This window comes from Grammomys surdaster, unplaced genomic scaffold (genome assembly GCF_004785775.1).
Source record: "Grammomys surdaster isolate TR1022 unplaced genomic scaffold, NIH_TR_1.0 181, whole genome shotgun sequence".
Classification (NCBI taxonomy): Eukaryota; Metazoa; Chordata; class Mammalia; order Rodentia; family Muridae; genus Grammomys; species Grammomys surdaster.
Window position 1 is genome coordinate 1,515,254 of NW_021604626.1, and position 15,318 is coordinate 1,530,571.

The 15,318-nt window shown below is 39.8% G+C and overlaps 1 protein-coding gene across 13 annotated transcripts in view; it reads right to left on the minus strand.

Moving 5' to 3' along the window:
- Pard3 (par-3 family cell polarity regulator) overlaps positions 1-15,318 on the minus strand; it is a 556,386-nt gene that overhangs the window by 257,787 nt on the left and 283,281 nt on the right. For all 13 annotated transcript variants that reach the window (XM_028767780.1, XM_028767787.1, XM_028767783.1 and 10 more), the window contains exon 6: positions 1,937-2,028. In XM_028767780.1, the coding sequence (XP_028623613.1) occupies positions 1,937-2,028 (92 nt within the window). The remainder of the gene's footprint in view (positions 1-1,936; positions 2,029-15,318) is intronic.

Consider the following 15,318-nt stretch of genomic DNA (forward strand, 5'->3'; position numbering starts at 1 on the left):
GCTAACTTGAGATCTCTAAGCTTAGCTAAAGGCAGGCACTGTGCACACAGGGCACATGGCAATTTACAACGTGCTCCAGTGCATGCCACTTCATCCTTCAAATAACCCAGTGAGGTTATTGCTCCTGCTCCTGCAGGCTGACTGTCCAGAGGAGACAGCTAATGATCTCACTGTTAACTATGATGATCTAATCTCCATTTCCTTAGTTGCGAGTACTGTGAGGGTGGTTTATGAAGCTTATTCTCTCTGTCCAATGAACTCACTGAAAACCAAATGCTTCTCCCGTTTGTAGCCGATCTTTAAAGCTATGAAACACATTCCATGAACTAGCACGGAGTTGCTTCTAAGCAACTGAACTTAGTGCGGTGGCCGGGAACTGACATTATGAAAGCCAGGTCCATGGATCTTCACTGTTAGCATTGCCTTGAGATTAATGAAAATGATAATATAGAGAAGGCAAATTTCTAAACTACGCGTGAGAGGTTTTGCTCCCTTTGCAGATTTTTTTTAAACATATACACACATTTTCAGAGAGCTGCATGTATATCAATCCATAATTGGAAATAGACTGTCAATTAAATATCTATTATAAGCAATTTGGAAAACCGTAAGTTACTCCCATTGGATTTGACAGGGACCGCAATGTAGTTTTTAATATAAAACAAAATGCTAAATTTTGAAATATCTTTCATATATATATATATATATATATATATATATATATATATATATAAAAGCAGTTGATGATGACATATATACTATGACTGTCTCACTCATATAGAGAGTAAATCCAGCTAATAATGAAGATAGCCAACAAAGCAGAAACACGTATATAGATTCAATTACATATACTAATTGAATTAAAAGTCTGGCATGGTTGTTTATGCCTATAATCTGAGAATCCAGGAAGCTGAGGCAGGAGGATTGCTCATGTTTGAGACCAGCCTAGGATATAAAGGGAGGCCTTTCTCTAAACAAATGAACATATTTGTCCACACAGCTAAAATGTTTACTAAAGTAACATTATGTTCAAGTCATTTTCACACAGCTATATAAAAATCATGTTTTTAAACTGCTAATACTATTTGAACATTTGCATCTCGATGAAGAAAAGCATAGTTTTAATGGCTTTATTTTAGTCTACATTCCCTCTTTTAAAAAAAAAATGTGGTAACCCAAACACCTCTTAAATAGAAATATCAGAAATGCTGGTGATTGTATCTTTAAGTCCGTGGTGTCCAAGCCTGCTCAATCCCACTGTGAATGTTCCCAGCATCCTCCTACCCCCGGAAGAATAAGAGAACACTGAATTAAGTTTATTAATTACTGAGAGCAGTCTCCACTGTAAACATGCTAATGTCTGATCTCTACAGCTGTGAAGTAGCAAAAGGCTAAAATCATGTTCTGCACTCCTCCACTATAGGATTCATCCTATCCAGTATCTTCACAGACCTTGTTTCTTCAGCTAAATTGTGTGCACGAATGTGCTTGTGTGTATGTAAACAATGCATACTCTATCCAACTAATTTTTAGTATTAACATATTTCATCGTTAATTTTAATTATCGATATTAATAAGATGAATATTTTTCTCACTTCGCAAACTTGAACAAATGATCCGCATACAGACAGGTAAAGCAATCTGAAAACAGTTGCAGTGTTTACAGAGCTGTTAACATGACAGACAGACATCTTGAATCAAATACTATGTTATTCTAATTTAGCAGTTTTTGCCAAGGCATGAAACCCTGGGTGGACACATATGAACTTCCACACCTTGCTGCATACAGGACATCACATGTGAAGGATGTTCTTGGTGAACATGGAGCAGTGCAGGCATAGCTTTTACCTAAACACAAACATTCTACACGCCATTTGCTTTAGAACACCTGCTGCACATACACAATAAGAAATGAGGCAAAGCCACAGGGACTTACTCGAGGGAAAAGTTGGGCATATTCTCCAGTCCAGTATCAGCATGTCCAACTGGCTCCACTCGGCTGTTGTCTTCTTCTGTGCCTTCTTCATCCTAGAGGCAGCGTGACAAAGAAAAACATGCTGGGTTATGAAGGAAGCTCAGAAGCACTAGGATCCTGTTAAGAGGTCTTTTGTCCAGGAAGGGGACCCTTAGATGTTAAGATAGAAATGCTTTCATGAATAAGCAAGGAAGAGTCTCAAGAGTCAGTGTGTCCCAGACCAAAACAGTTGGGGTGCTAATAGACCATGACCGCTACCAAAGATTTTGATAGCAAAGTCTCCTCCCCAAACACTTCCCCTCACCATCACCTACTAACTCAGCTTGTCATGATGAAAATTTAGTAGGAAAAATTCCAAGCCTAAAATCCTTGCCCCAGGGAGGCCTCTCAAAGAGCATCCCTAAGCAGCTGGGTACCTTGTGCCTCTAACAGGCTAGAAGCCTTGGTTACAGACTCTTACCTGTTTAGGGGCACACAGAAAGACTTAAGGTGAGGGGAACACAAACACATCTGTGCATACAATACCTGTACTTGCAGACCGTCTTTGAAAATGCATTGTTGTGTCACAGATATCGTTGAGTATGTTTGTATTCCAAAAGTCATAAATAAGTGAAATACAACCTACCCAAGAACCCTCCTTTCCTGATCATCTTCCCTGATGTTCTTTCATTAAGGAGTTCACTAATCAACCCTTCCTTGACTCTCTGAGGCCGCTTGAAAAGTGATGAACATGCCTGATGGTTATCAATGTTCTAAATTAACAAATTTAAAAAAGACTCATTTTCCAAATACAATGGTTGAGGGGGTCACGTGTATTTCAACTCGAATGAACTGTCTGGTAACAATGGCAGACTCTGTAAAATCTTGTGAATCAAAGCAAAACTAGCCCTAGCAATCTCTAGGATTGCCTAAAGGGAGCTATTAAGTACAGCATAATTGATCTACTCGTATGTTTATAAAAATAATTTAGGTACACACAGAAATTTATTTTTTTCTTTCTACTCTTTATTTTTGTTTGTTTGCATGTTTTACTATGAATGCATTAAACCAACTGCATCAGGAAAGGAGTCAATGAAGACAAAAAATACTTTGTTTTATTTGAGATAGGGTCTCATACTCCAGGCTGGCCTCAAACTTGCTTCATAGCTAAATTCTTGATCACTTTGCCTGTGGTGGAATCACAGGCACATGTGACCATGCCTGGCAAATTTCCTCTTTTTTTCACATACTCAACTTATGAGATATATCATATATATATATATATATACATATATATATATGTATATATATATATGTATATATATATACGTATATATATGCCATCAATAGAAACACCAGTCAACAAAATGATAAACAGTACAAACAGCACAGAGCGTTCCTAAAGGGAGCTTAGAGAAAATCAGATCACTCATCATGCCTTCCTATCTTCTCCTGCTCTGCTGTGGCATGCATCCCGGGAGTGGCAGACATACACATGTATCCTGCCCACCCTGCACCGAGGAGCTGGGTGCTTGAAGATTGATGCTCCTGTGCTTTGAGAGGCTCTAATATGTACTTCTTAACCATCTATCCCTCTTAAGCACCAGCACATAATACATCTCAAAGGTCAACAGCATCTTGAACCTGCCTAAGAACAGCGCTTAGAATGTAAACACGAACTCCCTAAATGATGCTTCTCTGTTGGGAGTTGGAAGGTGGGGAGGTGGCAGGATTGTTTATAAGCAAGATGTAAGGGAGAAAAATGATTTTACAGGTTGAAGACATTTTGTTCTAAGATCTATTAATAGTTTAAGCCCCACTGAAATGTCACCAAGATGTATCTCCCACTGAAATACCTATGTGGTACCAGGAAAACAGCCACATAAAGAATATCCCAACTATAGAGACACACCAGGAAGAGGTAATTTACAGAGTATTTCCTACAGTAGGTACCCCAGGCCCCCAAGCATGGAAGACATGCTAGAGATCTGTGTATAGCATCTAGCTTGGGTCACAATACTTCCTCGCATGAGACTGTGCTCTCAGTAGTTGAGGCAACTATAACTTTTACATGGGTCAGCATCAGCTTCTACATCATTTATTTTGTCTGGTACGTTTTAAAAGCCATGTACACGCAAGTACTGTCAGCAAAAGTGAATAACGCGCCCCACTGTAACCATAAAAAATAAAGACCAACTATTATATAATCAATATTTAAGGGCTAACGAATTAATTAAAGCTAGATACTAGTAAGGAACTTCCAGATGCAGTGTCTCACCCCATTTTAGCTAGGAATGCAAAGGTTGAAATCGCAGGCTGAGGTGTTAAAACACCAGAGGGTGATGCTGAGGGAGGGAAGGTGACTACCTTCTCTGTCTCTGTGTCTCCTGAAAAATGGGAACAGAAGAGACATGCATCTCTCTGGAACAGATGATCTGTAACCTATGATGATCTATGCCCCAGTTTAGCATAGTGTTTGAACACTCTGCCTGCCAAACATGGCAATTTACATATGTTGTAAAAACCAAGTACACGGGCTATAGAGATGGTAAAGTGCATTTCTTGCTTGTTCAGAGGACCCACGTTTGGCTCCCAGCATACACATCTAATGGCTAGATAGCCGTCTGTAAATTCCAGCAACAGGAGAGATGGAGCCTCTGGCTATTTTGGGTACCTGCACTCATGCACATTCCCACACAGAAATAGTTACAGAGGCAATTAACTAAAATAATAAAAAATAAATCTTAAGGAAAAACAGGAAGTTGATGCAAGAAATACACCTCAACAGATATTTTAGGGTGGTTAGATATCAATGGGACATATTTAAACTTTTAATGTATTTACTTTATGCATATGGGTGTGTGCTTGTGTAAGTTTATGTGTTACCACATGTGTAGGAGTCCACGGAGGCCAGAAGAAAGCACATCTTGGAATTAAAATTACAGGTGGTTGTGAGCATCTGTACAGATGCTGGGAATGGAACCCTGGTCCCCTGCATGAGCAGCTAGTGCTCTTAACCACTGAGCCACCTCTCTAGTCCCTAATACATCTTATAAAATAATGGTGAGCTTGCCTGCTGTTCTCCATTCTTCTTTTCATACTCTGCATGCCTTGCAAAATAATTTAATATAAACAAACTGCCCATTCAATCACACGAAAATCCACAGTGGGGAAACTTACATAATACCTGATGTTTATAGTGCTTTGCTGAACACACAGATTTTCATTGTGAATTGCCTCTGGGGATGAGAAAAAGCCAACACACACACACACTCCCCATCAGGTGGAAAAAGAAAACACTGTGGATTACTTGTAAGGGAAATATTCAAAAATAGAGTAAATGCCAACAACTGTGGTTACATCACGAATATAGACAGTTATGACATACTATGCATTAGCAGTCAAAGGAACTGGCAGCTTTGGGGCTCCTCCCATGCTTGCTCATGTGCCTATGGTACCAGGATGGGTCCTGCTAGACGATGCAAGGCTAGTAGAAGACAGAAAATAAACAGGATCACAATTTCAAAGCCCCTTACACATAGCAGCTCATATGCAGAAGCTTCTGCAAAGTAGCAAGAAGTAGGGGAGGCTGGAAAGCAGAAAAATGAAAAACTATTGGCCAAGTTTACTATAGCTACAGAGGGAGACACTCTGCCTATGTTCAAAGCTGCGTACTGTGCAAACACCCTCCAAACAAGGCTTTTCTGAAATGAAGGGATGACCACGGGGACCCATCAGATCCGGTGTCCTCATGTCATGTGCTACCATTATAGCTAATGTATGAACGAAAGCCTAAAACTCAAGTGTGCATGTGTGAAGAGTACATTTTCAGACATGTAAGGTCTTCATCCTCCGTGGACCTTTCTTTACACGCTTGTTTATCACTGCGCTTCGGCAAAACCCTGAAAATGCAAATAAAGCAAAGGATAGTACCACAGAGTCTCAGACGGAGGTCAGGGAACAACTCAAGGAAGGGGAAATCAGTCCACACTGGAGACAATGTCTGGAAGACAACTTCCCCACCAGGAAAGAAAATAGTACTCGTTCCAATTTTTAAAAACAGCTTAGATAAAACCAGACATTTCAACAATTTCAGTGGGGTAGTAGTTCTCAACCTGGGATCTCAACCACTTGGGGATCAACCGAGCCTTTCACGGGGTCACTTAAGACCATCTGTATAATTTATAACAGTAGCAAAGCTATATTTAGGAAGTAGTAATAGAAAATTATTTCAGGTTGGGGCCGCCACAACACGAGGAACCGTTAAAGGGTTGCAGCATCAAGAAGACTGAGACCACTGCAAGGGAGAAGGGGAGTTAGAAGAAAGATTCATATTGGCAAAATTAACATTTTTTTTAAGTAAAAGAAATTAGCTTCTAGAAAGTACGAAAGTGAATAAATTTATCAAGGCACCAGTCACTGAAACCATGCTCAGTTCTTACACTGCTAGTAGTGCAGTAGTGGTGACTGAACCTGTGGGTGGGAGAGGGGACTTAGGAGCACCAGGGGCAGGGCTTAGCACACACTCTGGCATTGGGTCTACCACAGCCCTGAACTGGAGTCTGAGGTGATGGAGGCAGAAAGGGAAAAGCAGCCCAAGAGTAACATAGTTTCCAATTTTCCATTCCAGGGAATCCACAGATTCCGGGGAAAGGAGGACATTAAGACATGTGAGACAAGGGGAAGGCATCTGGGAAGAGAGTCTGCAGTGCTGAAGGGGGTTGGCAGAGAAAGCTTCTCATCCTGAGCCTGTTGAATGATTTCTTTTAATTCTGAGTGCAACCTGTGAAATGTTTGCCTGGGATGACAGCATAGAACCAGCTACATACCTAGCCTTTCCAGGCTCCAAGAGGGACCTGACATTAGACTTAGTTTGAAGTTATAAGGCAAGGAGCCCATGCCTAGTCCCTGAAGGTTGTCTAGGTGTATGCTCCTAGCATGCACTCTTTCAGGGCTTCATTTCTTGGGTGGTGGGTTGGCAGACAGGTAACATAAAGGACTCCCAGAAGGCAGTTTGCAGAGCTTCAGAAAAATCCAGTATCTTAGCGACTATAGCGTGGACACATCTTCTCAGATTCTTTATGTAAGTTCAGATGTAATTTGCTCATCAGAGGTAACACATAAGACAAACACCCTACTGTTTATTAGTAGAAACTTTTTTCAAGTTTATAGAACAAAGGGAGCCCCAAAATCCAGTTTAAACTCTCACACAGAAAGGGGATCGGTTTTATTAACTCTTTGCTCACTCTATTAAAATAAATAAATAAAAGAAAGGGGAAAAAAGAGAAAGAAAGCATGAAAGTATCAGAACAGTCAAAGGAGGGAAAAGAGTGAGATGCGCAATTAATTTGGTTGAGAACAAAAAATAAAATTTTGCTCAAAGTGACCACCAGGTAAAGTAAACTTCAACCCAGCTTAATATATGTTACAACCCAACTCTAGAATGCAATGATGTAACTAACCAACTGAGCCTCCTCCAGTCCCAAGATGAAGGCTGCCAGTTCTGCCCGTGTAAGCAAAAGCACACTTGAATCATGAAGGCAAACCCTGAACTATATTTCTTTTCTTCCTGATGAAAGGAAAACCATGTTTCTTTTCTTGCTGATGAAAATAACTCATACAGTATTCCAAATACTTCCTCTGGAATTTTGCCAGAGTCTACAGCCTTTGTTTGCTTCTTTCTTGCCTGTTTGTATTTAATAAGTCTTAGTCTTTCAACAGAGAAAACAATGAACTTTCCATTCAGGGAACAGAAGGAGACAGTTAAGGAGATGAGAGGACTATGTGAAGCTACCTGTGCCCAGCTGCTTGTGAAACACCAATGCCCAGAATCTCCTCCATTATGGTAATAACCCAAAGGCTAATAAACTTGGAGTTAAGACCACCAAACACCACTAGACCATTTGTCTTTGAGTGATAAGTACTCATGCAAGCCATTCAATATGGAGAACTACACTTGTCTACATTAAATATCATCTAAATTTGGAAATTTTTTAATGGTTTTAGCTACCCTCTATTTGAGTGCTAAATATTTCCTAGTCTTCATAGAATAAAACGTCTGAAGCTTAGAACATTAGGTGGATGTCACAGTAAGATAAATGAGATTAGTTAGAAAAGTTAAAGGCTTGAATCCTCCCCTCATCTGTTCCTGTGTTTAGAAAAAGTAGAAATTGCTACAAGAGGGGAAACAACACCACACCACTTATTTCACAGAGCTCTGCAAACCCAAGTAGAAACCATCATCCAACTGTCTTGGTACATATGGTATTCCAGGGAACTAGAGACTTTGAAAATAAAAGATCACAGTTATAAAAAGTAGTTCATCATTTTAAAAAATCACGTTATTAAAAAATACTAAAATTCTATTTCTGCCTGTACATTTCCTACCTGCTTATACTTGATTTTACGCTTAAAATGTAAAAAGAAAATGGATGGCCCTGTAGTAACCTCTCAAGTTTATAATACATTCTCCTGAAATCTCTTCTTATTTTTAACAGAATACAAAATTGTAAATAATTCTACTCCTCTAATCATCTATTAAATGTTCTCTCTCACATGTCTGACAGTCACTGCAGAACCTGCCTGACTCAGTGAATGACCTAAGACTTAATAAACCACAGTATCTTAGGGAAAATGTTTATTTGGAAGTAGACAGAATGAGTGAGGCTACTTTTCAAATTACAGTTGATAGAAAATTCTAGGGGGACGTGGCTTCCAGGTCCTTTTGAGAATTGTGAAGAGGATTCCAGAAGGTATTTGTGTTGGTGATGCAGCTACTTGATTAATTCACCAGCTCCCCGGGGGAAAGTAGTTCCTTCCCATCACACTTGAGAAAACATCTGTGAACAGAGGAACTTCGTAACTGAATGATAAGACTGTATTAGCCTTCCAAAGAGATAAAATAAGACAGTAGATAACATGAATGAACCGCACTGGTCATTGCATTCTCTGAGAGTAACAGGATGAGGGGAAAAAACATACAACAACAACAAACCAGCCAGGTGCTAGAGGTAGCACACACCAACATTCAGATGGAGATGGAGGAAGATCGCAAGGTTAAGGCTAGCCTGAGCTACAGAGAAAAAAAAAAAAGAGAGAGAGAGAGAGAGAGAGCAGCAGTAGAAGAAATTATTTAATTTTCATTTAATTTTGGTAGGCCATATGTACCTAAAAATCTATTCGCCTCTTAGGTTTTCCAATTCAGTGAAATACATTTTTAAGGTATACCACCATAAGCTTCTAAATTTCATTGTTATCTACCATAATGGCTTCCTTTTTCATCTCTAATTTTATTATCTGGCGTAGGTGGCACCTCCCCTCCCATTATTTTTGCTAAAGATTTTTTAAACTATGAAACAAAATCTAGCAACAGTAACAATAACAACAACAAAAAAAAAAAACAAATTCAAATGCTCGCCACAGACAGGACTAAGTCATAGGATCCGGTAAAACAAAAACTTCTATAGGAATTGAATTAACAGCAGCCAACAGTTACCTTTCCATAGCTGACCAGAATAATACCCCCTGGTTTTGTAATGAACACCAATGATAAGTACTATGATTCAGGGATAGTTGAACACTATGTATTTTGTAACATGAATAAATTTGTCTTCTATCACTATCATCTAATTTACTCAAAATCATTGGGGTAATGCTTTAAAATGTTTTACCCCTAGGCATGGGGCCAAACATCTGTATCCCAGCATTCCAAATTCCAGGGTTATATAGTGAGAACCTTTCCATTTAAAAAAAGAAAAAGATGAAAACTTTAAAAACATATGTATATAAAAAAATAAATTAAAGATAAAAACAAATACATATTACAAGTGTGTTTTTTTGGAGGGAACAAGATACACATATTAACCACCTTACTTAAAGTGTAGGTTTTCATGCCAAAATGTGAAATTTTCCTTGGTTTAAGACCTTTTTGTCTTCCCGTTATAGCAAATTTGAGGCTGATCCAGAATATATGACACCATGTCTCAAATAAACAGATAACCTTTAAAAGTTGAAAATTTATGTCCTGAGGTTAAAGCAATAAATAAAAATGAAATAAAATAGAGAGCTAGTAAGACACCTCACTTGGTAGGTAAAGCCTCAATGACAAGCTTGACAGCCTGGATTTGATGCCTGTGACCCACATGGTTGATGGGCAAAGAGACTCCTCCATGTTGTTCTCTGATGTTCGTATGTGTGCTCCCACATACATGCACGTAGTAATAAACATTAAAAAATTTAATAAAGACATTTTAATCAGTAATGAAAATTCTTAAGGAAGTATTGGTGCCAATAAGAGCAACTCCTTAAAACAATCTTCAAATTTGAAAACCCATGTTTCAGACACAATGTCATAATTATTTTATACACACACACACACATACTCCAAACACACACATATACACGCACACATATATGTATATAAAATGAAAAACGTGAAAAGCCAATTGCTAGCCTGCCCTGATGATCTGGCAGCCCTGGTTAACGCTCTTAATGTCCACATATTCCTTAGCACAACCCTTTGCAGTAACTAGAACAAACACACAATATCTTTACACAGCAAGATGAACCTGCAGACTCACGTGGCAAGCTCCTGATTGCCTGTAGAGTTGAGCTGCGGCTGACGTGCCGAAGTTTCATTAATGTTTTCTAAGTGTTCTATATGAAATTGGACCCTTCTGTGCAGTAATATACAAGAGTAAGGGGGGGGGGGGTGGATCCTGCCTGTGCTTTAGCCTTTTTAATTTGCTGAACCCAAAAGGTGATCTGTGTCCTAATCCCTAAAACCTGCTTTCTTAATGTGAATACAGGAAATAACAGCTCTAACCATTTCACCATAATCGGGCAGTGTTGAAATCATGGAAAACACTATGTGGAAAATAAAATAGTTGGGGGAAAGATAGAGAACCTGTCCTTTCAGTCTTCAAGGAAGAACTCCAAAAACCACAAGCATGTCTACAGTTAGCTGCTCCTCACAGCAAGGAGCAAGCAGTTCTTATTAGGGAAAATCTGGTCTAGACAGGATTCCTCCCCGCTCGCAGAGGCAGAGCTGTGGTCCAAAAGCTTCATTTAAGTTCTCCCATTTCCCCACGCTTCTACGTCATTTTGTACTTGTGGGACGTGACCCAGAGTTGCCAGGAAGTGAGCCAGTGTAGGTAGAGGATCTGTGAGAAAACAAAATTCATGAAAAAAAAAAGTTCCGAATATATAATAAATTTATTTTTATGTAAAGTGAGAATTTCGCTTAAGCTGTCCATGAGGAGTTTGGCTGTAAGAAAAACACATAAATAACAATCAGCAGAGGTAGTTCAGGAACGACCCTGGGTGTGGTGGTAAGACTGCAATGAATTTTACTGTATCTTACGGTACGCGAGTTCTCACAATGAACATAAATCTTTTAGAAATTGAGGGGTTTTATTTATTTAAAGCCCAAGACAGCTTTGCAAATCTCTTTACCACTACAGCTTTGTGAATCTCTTTCCATACTCAGATACTGCTGCACAGCAGTTTCTCTGGAAGGCAACTTTGTTACGGACCAAAACCTCAGAAAGTAAGCAGGGCACAGGAAGATTGTTCCTGGCACTGCTGTCTTAGTTACCAGGAGAAACAGGTTGACTGGGAAGGACCATTGGTGGATTGAATGACATCATCAGACAGTACACAGGAAGGAGACATAGCGGTGACAGACCTGGCCATAGTTTCTCCTCCTTCTCCTCCTTCTCCTCCTTCTCCTCCTTCTCCTCCTTCTCCTCCTTCTCCTCCTCCTCCTCCTCCTCCTCCTCCGACTCCTCCTCCTCCTCCTCCTCCTCCTCACACCCTTCGTTCATAAAATGTGGAAGACTCGGGGAATTTGAATGGGAAAGTGGTCGAATGCCATAAGCGGAACTTAATGGGCCATCATCAGAGCTCAGAAGACCAAGGTACTGAGAGCCACATGGCAGCCCAGGCTCATGAGATTTTAGAAGGAACAAAATCCATGACTGGCTAGGGACCATTCACATGATAGTGTGGCAGAGAATGTGGCTGCTTTCTGCTTTAGTCCCAAGAACCTGCCCGAGGCTGAATTAAAAAGTAATGGACTAATTTCTTCAGTGTGGGAGATTTCAAGACAGTCTAATATTGGCTCTGTCACGTGGTTATTAATCACTTTTGTGCCAGTCAACAATGCAAAAGAGTAAGCGAGGCAGAAAGAAATACAAAAGTTACAGTTAATGTTGTAGCCAAGGCTGGTGCTGAAGGATATAAGGGGACTGATGCCTGATCTGAAGTGGAGCAAATGGAAGGATGCCCTTGTGTTTTTCCCAGCATGCTTTCTGCTTCCTGCTTTACGACATGAGCTTTCAGCTTACGCTCACAGTTGCCATGCCTACCCGTTGCCAGGCTTCCCTCCATGATGGTGACGGACTCCTATTTCTGGAACCATAAGCCTAAATGAACCCTCCCTTCTGAAAGTAAGCTCAGCCCAGGTGGCTTATCACAGTCATAGAAAGTAACTCAGACAGATGCCTTGTCAAATAAATTAGATAGCCAGAAGAAATTACAGATGAAAAGAATTGAACAAGCACGGAGGTAAGAAGCAACAGGGCTTTCTATGGGAGATGCCATTTCAACAGTTATTTCTTGATGGCAAGCATACTCTATTCATCACTAATTATGAAGGGCTTGTTAGAAAAATACTAAAAAAAAATCACCGTTTCCTTCTAGAAGTTCTAGAAGGAAATTATTACATGCCATTATTTTGTTAGTCAACCAATAAAGAACAGTATGCCGGTCCTATCTCAAAATCCTCCTGCTAATGCACAACGGACTGTGCACTAACTTACTGCTTCCAGTGCAAAGCTGTAATTTCACACGTGAAGGGTACCCACAAACTTATGCACAAACTCTTAAAGGGAGATGGAGGAACAGAGGGAAGTAAAAGTAAGATGTGCCACGTCTCTCAATGTTCTAGCTCTGTTCAACGAAATAAAAGCTAGCAGGAAGATTTGTGGGGAGTCCGAGAACCGTATCATCTCTAATAAAGTAGCTGTGCTTGCCAGAAGCCATATAGAAATGACCGGTCCGAAGACTTAATTCTAAAGTGTGATTTCAAAAGTTTAAATATTAACAAAGCTTCCATGTTTGGATGGCTCGTAATTCCCACAGTATGATTCAAATGCCAACTAAATAGAAAAAGATATTAGCGGTGTGGTGTTTGTTGTGGTGGTGGATAAGCACGGGCTGCGTATGAGGAATGGCCTGTGATGTGCTTTACTCCCTTATACACAGAATAACAGGATTGCCTCACTGAGCTCTCATGAGGGTTAAAGGAAGTAATTAACACGAGAGTCTGAGAACATTGCCTTCTAACCATTAGATGCTAACTAAGCTAAAACTGCCTCAAGACATACGAGAATAAAAAATTAACTTGTAACTAATGAATGGCCTCTAACTTCTACGGAACAAAGTTTAGTTACAGCAATTAATATACATCAGGCTGACCAAGAAGGTGACGTACTGATAAAATGTGATTTTTTTTTATTATTATTATTACTACGAAAAGACATAACTTCCCTTTCCAAATACATTTCGTCATTTGCACCTAGAGTTTGAAATCATATACATATTTTTGGTTTACAGATTAATAATAAAATATGTTATCTCTGATATAAAATTGTTATTAAACCCACTGTAAAACCTCAAGGTAATTTGATGACTTTGATGATTTCAAGTTTGTTATGATAGGCAATCATCAACCAGTAATCCATTTATCAATAGACATATCTCCCTTGTTGTATAGTACTGAGGAGTAAGCCTGTGGCCTTGTATATACTTGGGAAGCAACCTACTGAGCTAAGCCCCAGGCTAGTCACAGGACATATAATACTTATAATAATTAAAGGATTCATAAAGTAAAACATTTTCGCATTTAAGACTAATTCCCTTGAAGAAGAGCTACAAAAGACTGTTTTAAATAAATGAGAATTTGTGTCAAGGACATTCCCTTCATGGTAACAAGATATCAGACACAGTCAACCTAAGATGACAGAGGAAGGCTAGAGATGGGGAAGAATTGGGCAGGAGGCTTGCTGTGGCTTTGGAGATATCATGACATAGAGCAGAACAGGAGGGTAAGACAGTCACTGCATGGTAGCCATGAGGTAAACAAAGAGAGAGAGTAGGCCTCGGCCCCATTACACGCTTCAGAGAAATACACTCAAATACTTACTTCTTCTACCTACCTTCCTTACTCCCATGCAACAGTGCCTACATTGGGACTGAGCCTGTAAAATATGGGCCTTTGGGGATACTCCAGATACAAATGACAGCATCCCTCCTGGTTACTCAGAAACAAGTCACATCCTGGAAGGGTCAAGGTCATTGATATCTACCAGCTTCATGGTGAACTACAGTACCCTACACTCACATGCTGTCTGGTCTCCTGCACATTTTATACCCCGGGAACAAGGGTTTTGACTGTCCAGGTTCAGCATTTACTTTATAGGTTATCCACTCAGCTAGCCAAATGTTACTCTAGATGAGGGTAAACATGCTTCTGGGTAAGATATCAACACTTAAATGATTACACAGGAAAAGACAACTGCCCTCCATAGCACGGTTGGAACCAAAATAGAATCAAAACCTGAGTTAAAAGGGAACTGTTCTGCTGATTCTGGGAAACGAGATACTGGTCTCTCCTGGTCTTTGAACTGTTTTGTTTCCTGAGCTTGCAGGCACAGAAGGCAATTTACACAAATAGCTGAGGGTCAGGAGTATACTCCAGTTCCATGGAGGTCTTAGGAATTTGCAAACTACAGAACTGTGCCAGGCAATTGCTTAAAAGAAGCTTTTCTCTTGGGCTGGGAGTAAAACTCATCTGTACAATGTGTGCTTAGCATGAGAGATCTCGGTTCATTCCCAGTCAGGCAGGGAGGGAAGGGCCTTGAAAGGCACTGGATATCCCCTCAAGAATTCACAACCACACTTGTGAACGGATCATCGTGAATGCCCTTTGCAGATTCATCGGTTTATGTCATTTATATTGAACTTATATTTCTTTCTTAATAAGTTTTACCTCCCAAGGTTGATAAAAATCGCACCAATTTGTGATGTTTTTCATTTCACATAAAGTAAAAATATCGATATTAAAGCGTCACATTTTTTGGAGCAGTGGAGCTGAGGCTGATGCTGTAGTTCAACGGTTGGGTACCAGTCTAAGTAGGCTCTCAGCCTTGAGTGTTATCCCTAGTAACAAAATAACGAAATAAAAACAAAGAAACAATTTTATGTCTTTAATCCTCTCTGCCTTTGGCTAGGGCCCACAGCTCACCTCAGGACACCTTTGCTCAACTGAAGTCCCCATGGTGTATACTTCAGAGGACAGATTT